The sequence below is a fragment of the Astatotilapia calliptera genome, chromosome 11 (assembly GCF_964374335.1).
Source record: "Astatotilapia calliptera chromosome 11, fAstCal68.1, whole genome shotgun sequence".
Lineage (NCBI taxonomy): Eukaryota > Metazoa > Chordata > Actinopteri > Cichliformes > Cichlidae > Astatotilapia > Astatotilapia calliptera.
The window spans coordinates 30,619,677-30,634,294 of record NC_137432.1 but is presented as its reverse complement, the minus strand read 5'-3'; the positions used below and the strand labels follow the sequence as shown (position 1 = coordinate 30,634,294).

Sequence of the window (14,618 nt, the reverse complement as noted above, 5' to 3'; positions counted from 1 at the left end):
CGGCTCGAGGCGACTGTTGCTGTGATTTGGTGCTGTACAAATAAAATTGAATTGAATAGAATTTAATTTAATTGCAAGTCAGTAATTAATATCATCACCTTTATTCTTCAACACAGCCGGTCTTATGTAAACGTTCTTGTAACAGCTGTCCAGGCTTCTTGAAGAACACTGAAAACTCTTCTTTGGATGTTGGCTGCCGTTTGTTGTGTTCTCTGTCAAGACAATCCCACACTGCATCAATAATATTAAGGTCGGGGCTTTGTGTGTTTTTCTATCCAGTTATGCTTTTATTGCATTGACTTTGTGTTTATTATCTCTGAAAAATTAAGCTGTTGCTTAATAAAAAAAAACACCCCAAAACATTCCTCCTAAAAAGATGGAGGTACGTGGGCTGGACTGAAAATGAGTGAAAAAGCAGCCATTTCCCCCCCAAAAATTTGAAAGACCTTCACAAAAACTTGAGAATTATGTCTCAAGACCACTTTGAAAAGTATGAAAGCAAAATGTGAAGAAATGCAGGGTAACTCTAGACTTTTGCACAGTACCCTAGTTGAATACTGCATTTTATAACATGCCTTTAGTGTTACATTAAAAAAAAAAAAAAAAGAGATAAAAGTTCATTCTTTTTCCTCCTCATATTGTTTTCCATGAAGTCCAATATACACGAAAGCTCAAATCAGCATGTACATATATATAAGGTGTTGAATAACACCATATATTATGGTGCCATCATGCCGCACAGCAAATATCAGGGTAGAGCGCATATCGGTGGTTATATAATACGAGTCATACATAAATAATCGTGGAGACTTTTGCAGGAAGATTTTGTGTTTTTCAGTAAACAACTAGACCGCCTCACATCTGCCACAGGTGGATGAGTGGTGGATAAATGTTCTTCAGTCTTCTCCAGCGCTCCATAATCACACATATTGTGTTTAATACCGGCAAAATCATTGCTGAGTTGTTCATAATGACAGTTTTTGCTTTCTTCCTTTAAATAATGATTTGATCATGACTCAAACATGAGTCCTCCTGAGCAGTGATGGGTAAGACAACGCCGCGTTACCCATTGCTACACCTGCGTCCATTGTTTTCTCTTGTATGTAAGTGTTCACACCAGCAGTGTATTGATGTGCATCATCTCATCAGGAGATGTCCTATTTCCAAGCATTAACATTCATTAGTAGGGATGGGTACCGGTGTCCGGTGCCATGATGGCACCGGTTCTGACATAAACGGTAGTAACCAGACCGAAAAGCAGCGCACATTTCGGTGCTTTATTTCGGTGCTTTTTTTTCCTGAGCTGTGATACACTTTAGATTCTAGCCAATCATTTTACGTTTCCGAGGATAGTAGGCAGGGCCAGGTACGTACGTTCTTTTATGCAGAGCTACAGATTAAAAATGGCCAAGGCGAAGTGGTCAAAAGTCTGGCTGTACTTCACAGCAAAATATGCAAACTCAGCAGCCTGCAACAAGTGCTTTAAGGTGATACTGTCAAAGGAGGTAACACCTGAAATCCGATGAAACACCTGGCGACGCATAGAGTTTTTTTTAAAAGCCCAGAAATGCGCCGTATTTGATAGCTTGCTGCGAGACCTCACACCGAGCACATCTACTGTGCGTGGGTTGCCTGTTATCGGACCCGGAGTTAGCAATATCCCCCAAAAACCCCGAAGAGGAGAGTCCTGGCCCCTAGCCCTGCCAGTGTAGCAGAAATGATGATGGCAGCAGCAGCCGTTCTTCTCTGCGTGAGTAGCTTAATGTTGTTCATGTGTAATTTACGTACCACGTTATTACATTAATGCATGTGAGGTGAACTAGCAAACACCATCATAGCTACATGCGGCTGTCTTCTTGTTTGATGGCAGATGCTCCCTTCACCCTGGCCAAAAAGGCTAAAATGACTAAAGAAAAAGAGGGAAACAGCTAAACATGAGAGGTTTTTGGACAAAGTTTGTGTTTTTTCCATTGTTTAAGCACTGCTTCCAGCTAAGAGTGATACCATATATGCCCCATAGCTGCAGAAAAGGCTAACTTTGTTATCTTTTTACAAAAAACCAGCTGACCATGAGAGGTTTTAGGACCAATTTTGTGTTCTCCATTCTTTAAGCACCGGTTTGAGCACCGGCACCGTTTCAAAAGTACCGATTTGGCACCGGTATCGGATAAAACCTAAACGATACCCATCCCTATTCATTAGCATGCGCTGCAGCTTTCAGCCCATGTCGGGCACTTTGCTTTGCTGTCAGTGAATCATTTTTCCTAGCTGAGATGTCAGTGAAATAGCTGCTGTGATTGCAAAGTCATCAGACAAAATAAGAAGTGATCACAGCAAAAGCTTTCCACTCAAAAATACAAAACCAATATTTTCAGAATTATTTTCTGTGGATTATTTTAAAAGGCTTCACTTTGGAGTGTAAAAAGCTTCTTTGAGCGAATGAAGAGTGAAAGTTTACTGTGACGTGATGCAACACAGACGCAACCAAACCCTGTAATTTTTCTTGAGCATGACAAACTTCTAAAAGCAAAGCAAGGACTGACGTGAAAACTTAGAAGGTTGTAAAGCTGCTGGATACTAAAAGACTGATAATGTACAACTGATTAGTCTGATGACTGTGATTAAATATCTTTACACGAGATCTTTGTTGTGGTTTATGCAATTAGAGCATGTTATGATCTTTCCACTCCTCAGAATAGCACTCTATCTGCCTCTTCATGCATCCAATCTGCAGTATGATCTGTTTCTTGTGAGTGAGACGATGGAACATCGGGTCCGTAGGCAGAAACAACTTGTTTGGTAGTTGAAGTTGTCACACAGTTAATCGCCAAAATGTTTCCAGTTGGTTAGTATCTTATTTTTCCATCCACACTTTGAAAAGATCACTGCATGCACTCTGAGCACAGATGTTGTGGTCCTACATTATTGCACATAGTTGGGCATTGAGGAGCTGTGGATAGAATTTGTGCCTGACAAGAACATAAGACATGTACTAGGCCATGAAATTGCAAGGTGTCTTAACTGACTGTGACACATTGGTTTGGGGCTCTGAATTTTGAAGCCTCAGCATTGCTGTTTTGGCTGCCACCAGAAATGAGTGCAAAGTTATCAGCTAAGGCCAAATCGAAACACAACACAAATCGAAATTGAAGCAATGAACCAAGGGAATTTGGTTGGTGCTAAATTTTCTCAAAGTAGGTATTTCTTTCAGAGGAGGAGATCCAGAGGGGATTCGTTCTTCAGGGAGCTGGCTGACAAATGGTTGACGCACCAAGAAGAGTCTAACAGAAGAGAGTAAGTTCACCCAGCAAAGCATGAACAAGACGCTAAACTGAAGTTGTACGAGTTGGTGAAGAGTGGGTGACTGAGACGGACCTTAAATAGACAGGTGGGTAATGAGCCGAGCGAGTGCAAAAGCCAGAGATCTAGTGGGAATCTGCAGGAAGAGCTCATGGGAGCAGTAAAACCCGCTGACTCACAACCCCACACAAACACTATCTTCTGGGAGAAAGAGAAAAATAAAAGTACAGAAAAAAATGAAGTAGGCCAACCAGTCGGCAACAAAAATAGCATTTGTCAGATTATTCCTTTTAAAAAAAACTGCTGAAGAGTTCCAATGTGATATATAACACATATAACACGCAGCTCTCTATGCTGGTATACCTGTCAGTCAAAAGGCCACACGCTTACGCGTCAGCCTTAATAGTGTCCATATGGATGGATTTAACAGAAAAACACCCACTATATAGTTGCAGTGAGGGGAGAAACTAACCATAGATACCTGGCTGTAAACATGGTTTTTAATGCTGTTAACTTGGGCTCGACTCAACCTTAAGCCATCATGGACTTGACTTGCAAACAAGAGCAATAAGACAGGATTGAGATACCTGCAACAGAGTCCTTCATGGTTTTACAAAGGCCTGTAGAAAGTAACAGAAAGGAGATCACTTTTATTTTGGAGTATTTCACAGTTCTTATATGGATCCCACCTCCACCAGACTAAAAAAGTTAAATAAGCTGGAAGAGTTCTTCACAAGCAGGAAGGGAAATGGAGCAAATCCCCCCTAAACTAAGGAATCACTGCATGTAAGATGGCATCAAATACAGAATACCATCTGAGACAGAGTTGGCTGGAAACTAAAATTGCCCCTTTTCTCATTCAAAATATTTTATCAAATAAGGACTTAAATCAATATCACAGAAGTAAATAAATAGTTTTATTTATTTGTGTAATGCATCATTCTTTTGTCAGAGGAACAATCACATCAGTAGACAACTGAAAAACACTTGTTCTTTGCTTTCTTGCACGCTGTCACTCAGTATTGCCAAACTTCTTTGTTTGTGAACCAATGTTGGTAAAGCAGTCTTCCTCACACCACAGTTTGTGAAGAAATTCTGCACACTGTTTATTGTCTTTGCTTATTGGCAGAAAGCATTAGGACCTGCTGGGATCCTTTTGACGCTCAGCCGGGGGCAGTTATCCGGCTCGTCTGATATATTGTCCAACAATTATCGTATCTGAGGAAAACCCAGGCTCTCCTGCTGCGAGTGTGAAACAACAGCTTTGGGACAGAGGCCATTCACATCTCTGTGGTGTGATAGACTCAGCAGTGACAGCTAATGTGAAACAGGCTGCTCTTTGTTGAAAGCATGTGGCTGCTGGTTTTGTAATATGTTAAATGTGTTTAGCGATGTGTGACTGTTTTACTGACTCATGAAACTCAGTGTTCAGTCGCCGCTGCTGAGTAAAATTTATAAGCTTAAAAAATGAAAAGAATCTCAGCAGGTGACGTCAGATATACACCCAAGACTATTTGTTTCCCGCAGCTTCCCGCTGTCCAATCAATACATTTTATCAGATGCCCTTTTAATGATTCCTGGAGTCAGGATTTACACAACCCCATCTCCAGTAGCCTTGGGTGCCTTTCTTCTAAATAAACAATTGGATATGCAAAGGAGGATTCCTGAGTACTGCTCCACAAAATATCAACAGGGAGGTGCAAAAAACCTTTAAAGCCACTCAGGCTGAAAATTGCCAATTAAAAGAGGGAAGAAAGGAAGCCATGCAGCACATCAAAGAGATGTTGGCCAGAAAGTTCACAATGTGCAGCAGCCTGCGTGAATGTGAACTGAAAACAGAAAAACAGCGAGATGGTATCATTGTACAAAGAGGAGTGTGACGCTGACCACATTGCTGGAGGTGGATGGAAAGAAAAAAGTTGCTGGACAACCAGCAGGAGGGCCAGTTCAGAGGCTGATAATCCCATTTAGCGATTGCCAGGAGGAGGTAAAAAGTGGCAGTGAAATACTGGACATGGACACGTGGGATTATTATAAAAGTTCAAAAAAGACAAAACCTTGATCCAGCGAAATCCAGGACACCACAGAAGAGCCTGAGTGGGGGTGACAGAAAGAGAAAAGAAAAGAAATGCTCGCATAGAAACTATAAGAAACATGACCAGGATAAAGAAAGTCAGGAAAAGAAATAACCTAAAGGAAAGCAGCTGAGAAAAAGAAAGAATGGAAGAAGGTCGAGAAACAACTGACAAAAGTCAAAGTAAGCAGTAAAGGAATGAAAAGAAACAGCTGAAAAAACAAGAAAGAGAGGCAAATAAGGCAAAAAGGGCAGGGGGAGAAAGGGAAGACAAAGAGTGGCATCTGGATTTGAAAGCATGCGATGTCTACAGAAAGCTGCTGATTCAGCTCAGGCTGAACAGGGGGTTTCTCTTCCTTTTCCTTTCTCCATTCTCCCAGCTTCATCTTCCCCTCTGTAACTTTAATGCACTGCCACCTCTGTCTTTCCTCACTTTCTGTCAGCAACATCTTGTTTGATAAAAAACACATTTTATCATATCTAAAGCACTGACAGACTATTTTAGTGGCTTACTAAATGAGGATTCAGACATGATAACCTGAAGTATTTGAACTAACTCTCACTGATTATTTTGTTAGAGCAAACAGTTCCTGCAGCTCTGTATGCAAGCACGCACGTCTTTACTGTCCTGTACAGACTCTGGTTTGGACTCCCTTGTTTCTCAAGGAGTGACGGGAGAAATGGAAGGTCGAAATGTGACTCAGATTCTCTGCTGTGAGACAGTCGGAGGAACAGAATGACAGCACTGCTGCTGAGGAGGAGGAGGAGGAGAAACGGCAAACAACAGCCGGAGAGATGAAGCTTTGAGCATGGTGGGATTGATGAGGTTTCAGCTGCTGTCCTGGAGAAAATTGAGGACAAATATAAGCTGCACTCAGGGCTTGAATATTTGATCATTTAACTAGAAACGCCCAGCATCCCAAACATAACATCTGTTTTTGGTTCGTTTTCCTTCTGGCAGCTTCATTTAATCACATTATCAAAATAAACTTTTGCTCTGTTGCTCTGATAAAGGGGGAAGTATTCCCTCAGTACACCACGCTTTATTTACAAAATTCAAAATCTGTTAATCGCTCTCAACTATTTTGCATTCGTTAGTCTGATAGAGACAACCGGAAGCACAGCTTAAAGGCTGGAGGAGGGCAAACATCCCAAAAGTTGTCTTGAAAATATTCTTCTGAGACTCTTGGTAATTTCCTGTGCTTCCTTGTTACGCACTGTTGGCATTTTTATGACTTCCAATTCTTTTATCTGTATGGTATTTTATAATAAAGGCAGCTACAACAGGGCGTCTGTTGATGACAGCTGCTTTGTACTGTTTGGAAAAAATGCTGGGTCTTCAGTTCATTAAGCCTCTGTGGCCATCTGAAGGCAGCAAACAATAGATGTGCTGTCAGAGTGCCTCGATATGAAGCACGACCGTCCACTGCGTTTGTCTTCAAACACTTTTTTGGGCCTCCTTGAGATGACTGTTACCATACACGCATTAGACCAGTGGCTCGAAATCCTTTTTGTTATGCTGGAGACTTTGAGTTTTGTTCTTCTTTTGCCGCCCCACACAGAACCTGGTTCCTCCAAGTGCTTACCCACAGGAGATCGATTGTTGTGGTTTTCTCACTAACACTGTAGGGTCTTTACCTCACAACATCAGCCACCTTGTTGTGAACTGGCACTATACAAATACAAGTGATTTGCTGGGATGCAAAACTTACTGTACGTTCATCTTCAAATATCTAAAATTACTGTTTTCTATTGAATCAGTTTAACAAGCGAATATCAGGTGATTCAAATTTATTCCTGTGTGCTGTTTTATCTTTTAATTGTATGCATGTAGATGCCATCTGCTGTAAAGCCTGAAACCAATAAGGAGAGTCTTGATATTTAAGGATGCCTCTGGCTGCGTTGGCCTAAAATATCAAATTAAAAGTTAAAGAAGCTGTGCTGTGTTAGCTGTGCCAGGGATATCAAGAGGACCAAGAGGTTCTTCAGGCTGTAGAAAGCTGCATATGGAATCAAGCAAATTAGTGCTTTGAATATCAGCTCAGTTAGATATTTGTTTATTGCTTATTTTTGTCTGGGGATCGAGTACAAAAACAGCTCATATGGAGCCCATGCCAGCATCTGAACAGGGACTCAAACCAGCAACCTTTAGGCTACTAGTCAGCTGCACAGGCCTCTGTACTTGATTATCTGCTTCTTGCATCTGTTTGTTTAACGGATTAAGCTAGAACAGACCCTGCTGTTTTGTTTCTATCTAAACTTTACTTTTGATTGAGGCTCGCTTCCTCCAGACCAGCAGGTGGCGGTGTAGTTTTCATGAAGAAAAGAAGCAGTAGAATAAAAAGCAGAGGGAACTAAACAGGAAGTGGTGGATGAGCAGCAGCACCCATGCCTGCAGGAGCTGTTGGGAGAGATGGAAGATGCAGAGTTTGAGGATATTTTAGATGACTGGTTTATCGAGTCACTGAAAACGTGAGTAAGCTTTTTACTTTGTTTGAAACGTCAAATTTATATTTTTATTACTACTTGCTAACCAACATTACCAGCTTTGCAAAGCAAACTCTTAATTTTAGGCATTTTACCCTCCAGCAGCTTTCGATTGTTAATAAACACCACAACAAAACATTATTTAAATATATTTATGTTTATATTTAATTTATTTAAATTCGGCTTAAGGATATCTCTCCTAAAATTTAAATAAGCTCCAAATTGTCACATTGTATTAGTTCATCTCTACACTTATTACTCGTGGTTTAAGAGGTGTTATATGCGTGATTCATTTTCAAAATAAATTTAGTGAATTCGAGTTTTATAATCTAGACGAATTATATGATATGATGGCTCCACTGTAGGAATCAAGTTGTAGGTAAAAAGAAAAATGTTCGCGTTGATTCTGTAGACAGAAAATATTACATATCATAAATTGTGAATGAAGTCTGGTGTCGCGGTTAAAAGGCCTATATTTTAAACAATATGATTCTGTATCCCATGTATTGTCATTGTACATGTTCAACGACATGCTGGGTGCTCCACAGGGACTAAATAGTTAGACAACAGGAATAAATACCAAACAGCACTACATACAAAGGAGAAGGCGCACAAAATGGACATTTGCAAGGAGACACCAAACAACTTGGAATAAACATCAGGAATGCAGCTGTAGGGCTGTTTTTGAAAGGTTTGCAAAACTAAGGCAGAGTGAATTTATATTTTTCTGAATTCCTTAAAAAAATTAAATTTTACAGAGTCACTATAACAAACATAAGGCGGGCTCACCTTCACTTTTGACTGTAGCGCTCAAAACCACGTCACGTCAAAATTGAGTTTCACTGTATTTTATGTTAAACTCTATACAGAAATTCACAAACCTTTTTCCTTCAGGTACAAAGACCTTCATGTGTATCAGCTTGAACATCCCACCCAGGTCCTCGAGTGGACGTCAGGGAATAGTAAGTTGATCTAATAATTTAAAATATGATGATGTGGCTTGAAGATATGGAAGCCCGTTTCCGCCACTAAAAAAAAAAAAAAAAAAAAAAGCTAGTATCCATATTATCTCGAAATTTCGAGAAATATAACTCGAAATTTCGAGTTACTTTTCTCAAAATTTCGAGTTAGCTCTGCCAATCAAAAATATACGTGAATGAGGTCGCTTTCTTGTTACCCGGAAGCATATGGCGCAGGACCGCGCACGCAAAAACGGATCCCAACAAATTAAAGTATGTTTGCTGATAGTAACACCATGTGATTCAGCTAATAACACAGGGATTTCATCATTTGTGAAGCCAGGCTGAAAACACTCAGCAATCTGTGCATTCACGACTGGATGTAATACCGGTAGCTTAGCTGTAGCATTTGTAGCTGAGGGCTTCAGCTTCCGGGTAACATGGAAATGACGTCATTCACGTAGATTACTGATTGGCAGCGCTAACTCGAAATTTCGAGTTGCTTTTCTCAAAATTTTGAGTTAATATGTCGAAATTTCGAGATAATAACTCGAAATTTCGAGAAAATAACTCGAAATTTTGAGTTATGGATCCTTTTTTTTTTTTTCTGATTTTGCTGTTATAGAAGACAGCTTTTCAGCTCTTTCTTCATTAGCCAAATCATTTGTATTAATCATTTTTTTTGGTGTTTGTAGGCGTCTGTGTCGCAGGCTATAGTCAGTCCAAAAATGAAATTTTAGAACTTCGCTTGCCGCTGAAACTTCTTGCTGATGAAAATAAGGTAAAAATCAGAACATTAGTCCAAACTTTGAGTTTATTTTTCTCTAGGAGGCGTTTCAGATGTTACTCTGAACTTTTCCTGTTTGCTTTTGTGTTCAGAGTCTCTGCGCAGAACGGGATTTTAAAGTTTCCCATGGTGGTTTCACAGATGGTCCGGTTCGCTGCCTCACACACATCCCTGGAACAAGGTGAGTTCAGACCAGTGCTGGATAAATTACCCTTATAAGTAACATGTTACATTAAAGGTACGGCCAGTCTTTTTTGAGGTTATTTAATAGAAACAACTTCCAACAGAGTGTTTTGCAGCTTGTGGAGACCGCCATGTTCCTCCCCTGTATTTGTAGTAGCAGCCACTAAGGACTTCACTTCTGACTAAAACTGCTTTATGCATGTGACAAAGGCAGAGGAGAAGAGAAGTCATAGGCATTCCTACGGTGCAGTGGAGCGACACTAAAATTCGTACCTGCACCTTCATACTCAAGATATGTTTGATCACTTGAGAAAAGGTCAACTTGACAAAAGAAATGAAAACGGGAAGGAAAGAGACACACGACTTAATTAAAAATAATCCTCTTCCTCCTCACCTCAAGCCTCATCTCCTGAACTGAAGTCTGGGCTTTAACACAACAACAACAGCTGGTTATAAGTTAATATATTAGCGGGAAAAACAGCAGTGCAACCAACAGTTAAGTATATCCTCAACTTCTCTCCTCAGTTTAGCTGTCATCAATCAGAAGTGAGCTTCTGACTTATTGGCCTGTACTGGACTAAGAAGCATCCACATCCATTTCCTCTGGAGGAGACTGTAAAACTTGTAACTGGTGAATGTTTATCAGCCAGCATTGACAGCTGAGGTAAACAGAGGACTGACAGCCTTCCTAACAGAGGCAAAAACTCTTCTGCAGAGCCAGTCCAAACATGGCGTACAGTCTGTATCCAACGTTTTTGATCTCTCTGCTGACTAAAACATGTCTGTTCTACAGCGGCTACCATAGGTAGGATTATACACTTTTAACAACTATATAATTTGGAGGGTTAAGGAAACAACTCAGTTGACTACAGTCTACAATTTACTTCCATTATAAAGTAATCTGTGAGATTACAGCCTTATCTGCTGAGAAAATTAACTCCTTAACAATAATAAATACAACATTTCCCAAGCTCACGGCTGTATCCCAAGAAATCGGGGAGAGACAGAAACTTTGCAGATCCTTCAGGCTTTTATTCAGGAGCAGAAAAATGTAACATTTGAACAGTTGTTGATTAATTCTTTGAAAAGTACTTACCTGCTTATTTAAACTGCAAACCAGGCAGTAATTGGAGTACTGTTACTTTGTTTCATCAAACACTGGTTGTGACCCACTTCAGGGAGAGAAACTTGCTTCACTCTTTCCAAGGTTTTCTAATCCACACGATGCCTTTTCCTGCACCAAACTTTGGTTTCAAAGCTTCTTTTTGGGGAATAATGAATGAAAAGAGGTCTTCTTCAAAAAAGGCACACTGAAAAGCACCCAGCAAGGCTGGAGCACAGAAATTATTTTATTCGGGTACTCTTTATATTTTCTACAGTTCAGTTTATTATTCTTACCTATCACGTATTTAACACATTAACAGATTTATAAAAGTACAGAAGGTCAGTCAAGAGCAATTCAGAGTATTGATGAACTGTTTAAAGGTTTTAAGCCTAAATGCTAAACGTACAATTCTTCAGTTGTCTAAAAATCATCATAATTGTATTAAACTTGTTTAGACTAAGAAATTACTTACAAAAACCTTTACTAGATGAGCTGATAATGACAATAATTAACTTTTAACAAATCATTGCACCAGAAGATATATCGTGCCTCACGGTGCGATGCACAGTGTGGAGGGTCTGTGTTTTGTAGTTGTTATAGGTGGTGTGAGTCAGTGCTTGTGTAGATCTTTAGATCTGATGGTAAATGTGAGGGGACGATATAATCAGTAGCTTCGCAGCCTTTTAATTAACGTTCTGTTATTTCGGCAGGTGTGCTGTGACCAACGACGGGCTGAGCTCCGACCTGCAGGTGTGGGACCTTGGAGGAGAAGAGAGCGGTGAGTGTGATTTCCCTAAAATTTCAAAGTACAAAAGTTAGGCACTTGCCTAAAAAAATTTATATAAGAGAAAAATAATGACAAAGAGAAATTTTGTAAGACAGGTCAGATAACCAACAATAAACCAGAACAAAGCATAAAAAAACATGAAATTAAAACCAAGAAAAAGAATAGGAATCTGATAAAATTAAACTTAACAGCAGTCCAGTAAAATTAATTAAGACCAAGAACTAATTATGAATAAAATCTCACTTAAAACCTACAGAGTAGAATTTACTATCAGTCAAAAACTTGCAAATCATCGCTGTGATTAACGGTGATTTTCAGTGATATGAATTTAAAGTGACATGATCTCAGTACAAAAAGCACCAGATTTTCTGGGCATTATGAGCTGAATGTATTCATCTAAATGCAAAAAGGTTCTCACTTCTGATAGTGTTTCACAGAGTGCAATAAAAAATATTCAAGGCCTTTTTAAATGTAACTCTTATCTACAGAAGCTGTTTTGAGACGACTCACTGAATGGATGAACCTTTTTTATTCAAGGTTAATGACTTAACTAGTAAAAATCACTGAATCATAACAGACTAGATCATAAAAGAAACTTTTCCTGTTGAATTCAATATTTATTTATACAATTCTTTTTTATTTTTTTGGGGGGGGGGGGGAGATTTTGCTGAAATAGATTGAAGTTAAAATTGTTTCTGTTGTAGCCCAAAGAAGACAAATATAGGAGGGAACCTAACCTGAGAGAAGAGTATTTGTATCATATCGTGCACATTTCCTGTGTTGAATTGTTCACCAATAATAATTGAGAGAAATCAGAAAGGTGGTCAGACGTTGACTGCCCAACCACTATTACAGGGTTCAAATTGATTCCTGACACCTGATACTTCGCGTGTCTGACTGTCTTAATTTAAATGAAAGTGACGTTTAGACATAGACATCTCCACCAATTAATGCAAGTTAAAAAAGATTTTTGACAAGATTAGAGCAGTGAAGCCTGGTCTTGTGGGGTTTCACTTCACGTACGCTTTCAATTTCTGACCTTTAACCGTGTTTAATATGAGAGTTTGCTATTGTAATAGCATATATAGGAAGAAAATACAGAAGGGAATAATAGGTCCCCTTTCCTGGTTTACAGCAAACAAGGTAAAGGGAATAATTATAAAATGTGGTGAGGCACTTCTGACAGTGTGACTGGTTTTCTTTTCCTTGTCATCCATGACAGATGTGATCAGGAGAACAGGAAGTATTAAAGGGAAAAGGAGTGCTTCAGAGAGAGGCAGCAGGATCGCAGCTCGACCCTCGTCAGCACCACAAGTTCTTCACGGAGCTCAGATCAGCGACGTCCAGCTGACTGAACTCGCATCAGGAGAGACTCTCTATAAACTGGGTAACCCCACATTTACAGTTATCAGTTTATGTTCACGCTCGCCTGTGAGCATGGAGACTATAAGATTGGTTTAGTTTGTGTCTTATTTAAGTAGAGGTGAAAACTTAAGTCGAAGTGGTGCTTTATGCAGTTTTGTGAGACTGTTCATCTCACTGTTGTGAGATGTCGAAATTTGAGAAATGTCATAAATGCTTAAAAAAAATTGGAACAAAAAAAATTGGGAGACATAGTCTTACTCTTTCTCAAGAAAATATAATCTAGATTCAGATTTCCATCAGCATCGAGACTAATCATGAATGGCAGCGTGAAAGAATTAAAGTGACTTTGTGTGGTTTGTTTTATGCTCAAAATCTAACTGTATTCTTACTTTTGGTAAACTGGTTGTCTCTCCTACTAATACTATAGTAATGTAAATCATATTTGTAGTAAAGTTTTTATAATGAAAAGATAAACTGTTCTTTAAGTATAGTTTTTCTTAAAACCGTGTAATTATTGAGCTTACAGTTGGACTGGGATACAATCACTGTTTGTGAAGGACATCTAAGATTTAGTGTCACATGAAGATGAAAAAAAAAAACTGCATGTGTTCCTGAGGAGAGCGAGGACAAAAGCTTTCTGTGCAGCCAGGAGATGTTTTCCTGCTATTCTTTTGTGGCTCGCTTAAGTAAGTTTGATCTAGAAAGAAAGGCTGAGCTGTGTTATGATGCAGTATTATGTTGTAGGCCACCCACTGTAACCCCTAGGAAGATCTGTAACTTTCCATTTCTTTTCCCTGCTTTATTTTATTTATTTTTCCACACAAAAATAGTTTGCTGAAGCTCTGAGTGGAGGTGAGACTGTGGCTTTAAGGCCTGGAAGTAATACAAGTAAAGTGAGCAAACAATAAATATCATTGTTCCATGGTTCCCAAAAATTAAAAAAATAGTTGGCATCAAAGAGAGCGTCCATCCATCCACCTGTCTGCTCCTGCAGTAGAGCATCAGAAGTCCATCCCAGCTTTCGGAGGGAGATAGGCAGAGTGCATGCTGGGCAGGTTGCCAGTCTATCACAGAAAGAGGACCTTTCATACTCATCTATGGCCAATTTAGAATCACCAGTCACCCTAACATGTATGTCTTGGACTGTGGGATGAAGCTGCAGTATGTGGAGAGGCAGAGAGAACATGCAAAGGCCAGTGGATTCAAACCCAGGACCTCGTCACTGTGAGGCTACAAGGCGTGGAACAGTTCACAAAACAGAAATTCTTTTTATCGTTTAAATTTGTTTCCTTAAACTTGTGCCAAGTACATAAATAGTTATTCTCCGTCACATCTTAACTAAAGGAATATTTTTCTCTATGCTAAAATACAATGATTCTGGCATCTTTAAGACATGTTGTGTATGATCAGAACATAAAGACTGAAATGACTGAAGTTTATACGCTACTGAACAGGGCCGATTTCTTTTTCTTTTTTTTTCTTTCCCCATGAACCATTTGATCTATAGATGCTCCAAAGTAGTAACCACTGCTTCGCTGCACGCTGCATATTATCAAATGTTAGTAGTTTCC

At 39.5% G+C, this 14,618-nt stretch overlaps 1 protein-coding gene and 1 long non-coding RNA gene across 2 annotated transcripts in view; one reads left to right on the top strand and one right to left on the bottom strand.

The window, feature by feature from the left end:
* Positions 1 to 3,208: 3,208 nt before the first annotated feature.
* The window catches only part of wdr73 (WD repeat domain 73), a 16,844-nt gene continuing 5,434 nt past the window's right edge, over positions 3,209 to 14,618 (top strand). The window contains exons 1-7 of the mRNA XM_026184217.2: positions 3,209 to 3,294; positions 7,666 to 7,846; positions 8,756 to 8,823; positions 9,516 to 9,601; positions 9,700 to 9,788; positions 11,606 to 11,673; positions 12,905 to 13,069. Coding sequence (XP_026040002.2) covers positions 7,788 to 7,846; positions 8,756 to 8,823; positions 9,516 to 9,601; positions 9,700 to 9,788; positions 11,606 to 11,673; positions 12,905 to 13,069 — 535 coding nt within the window. The 5' untranslated portion in view covers positions 3,209 to 3,294; positions 7,666 to 7,787. The remainder of the gene's footprint in view (positions 3,295 to 7,665; positions 7,847 to 8,755; positions 8,824 to 9,515; positions 9,602 to 9,699; positions 9,789 to 11,605; positions 11,674 to 12,904; positions 13,070 to 14,618) is intronic.
* LOC145431849 (uncharacterized) lies at positions 7,416 to 9,237 on the bottom strand. Its single transcript, XR_013912155.1, has 2 exons — positions 8,743 to 9,237; positions 7,416 to 7,775 (listed from the first exon to the last, which is right to left on the bottom strand). It is a non-coding gene; the product is annotated as an uncharacterized LOC145431849 (long non-coding RNA).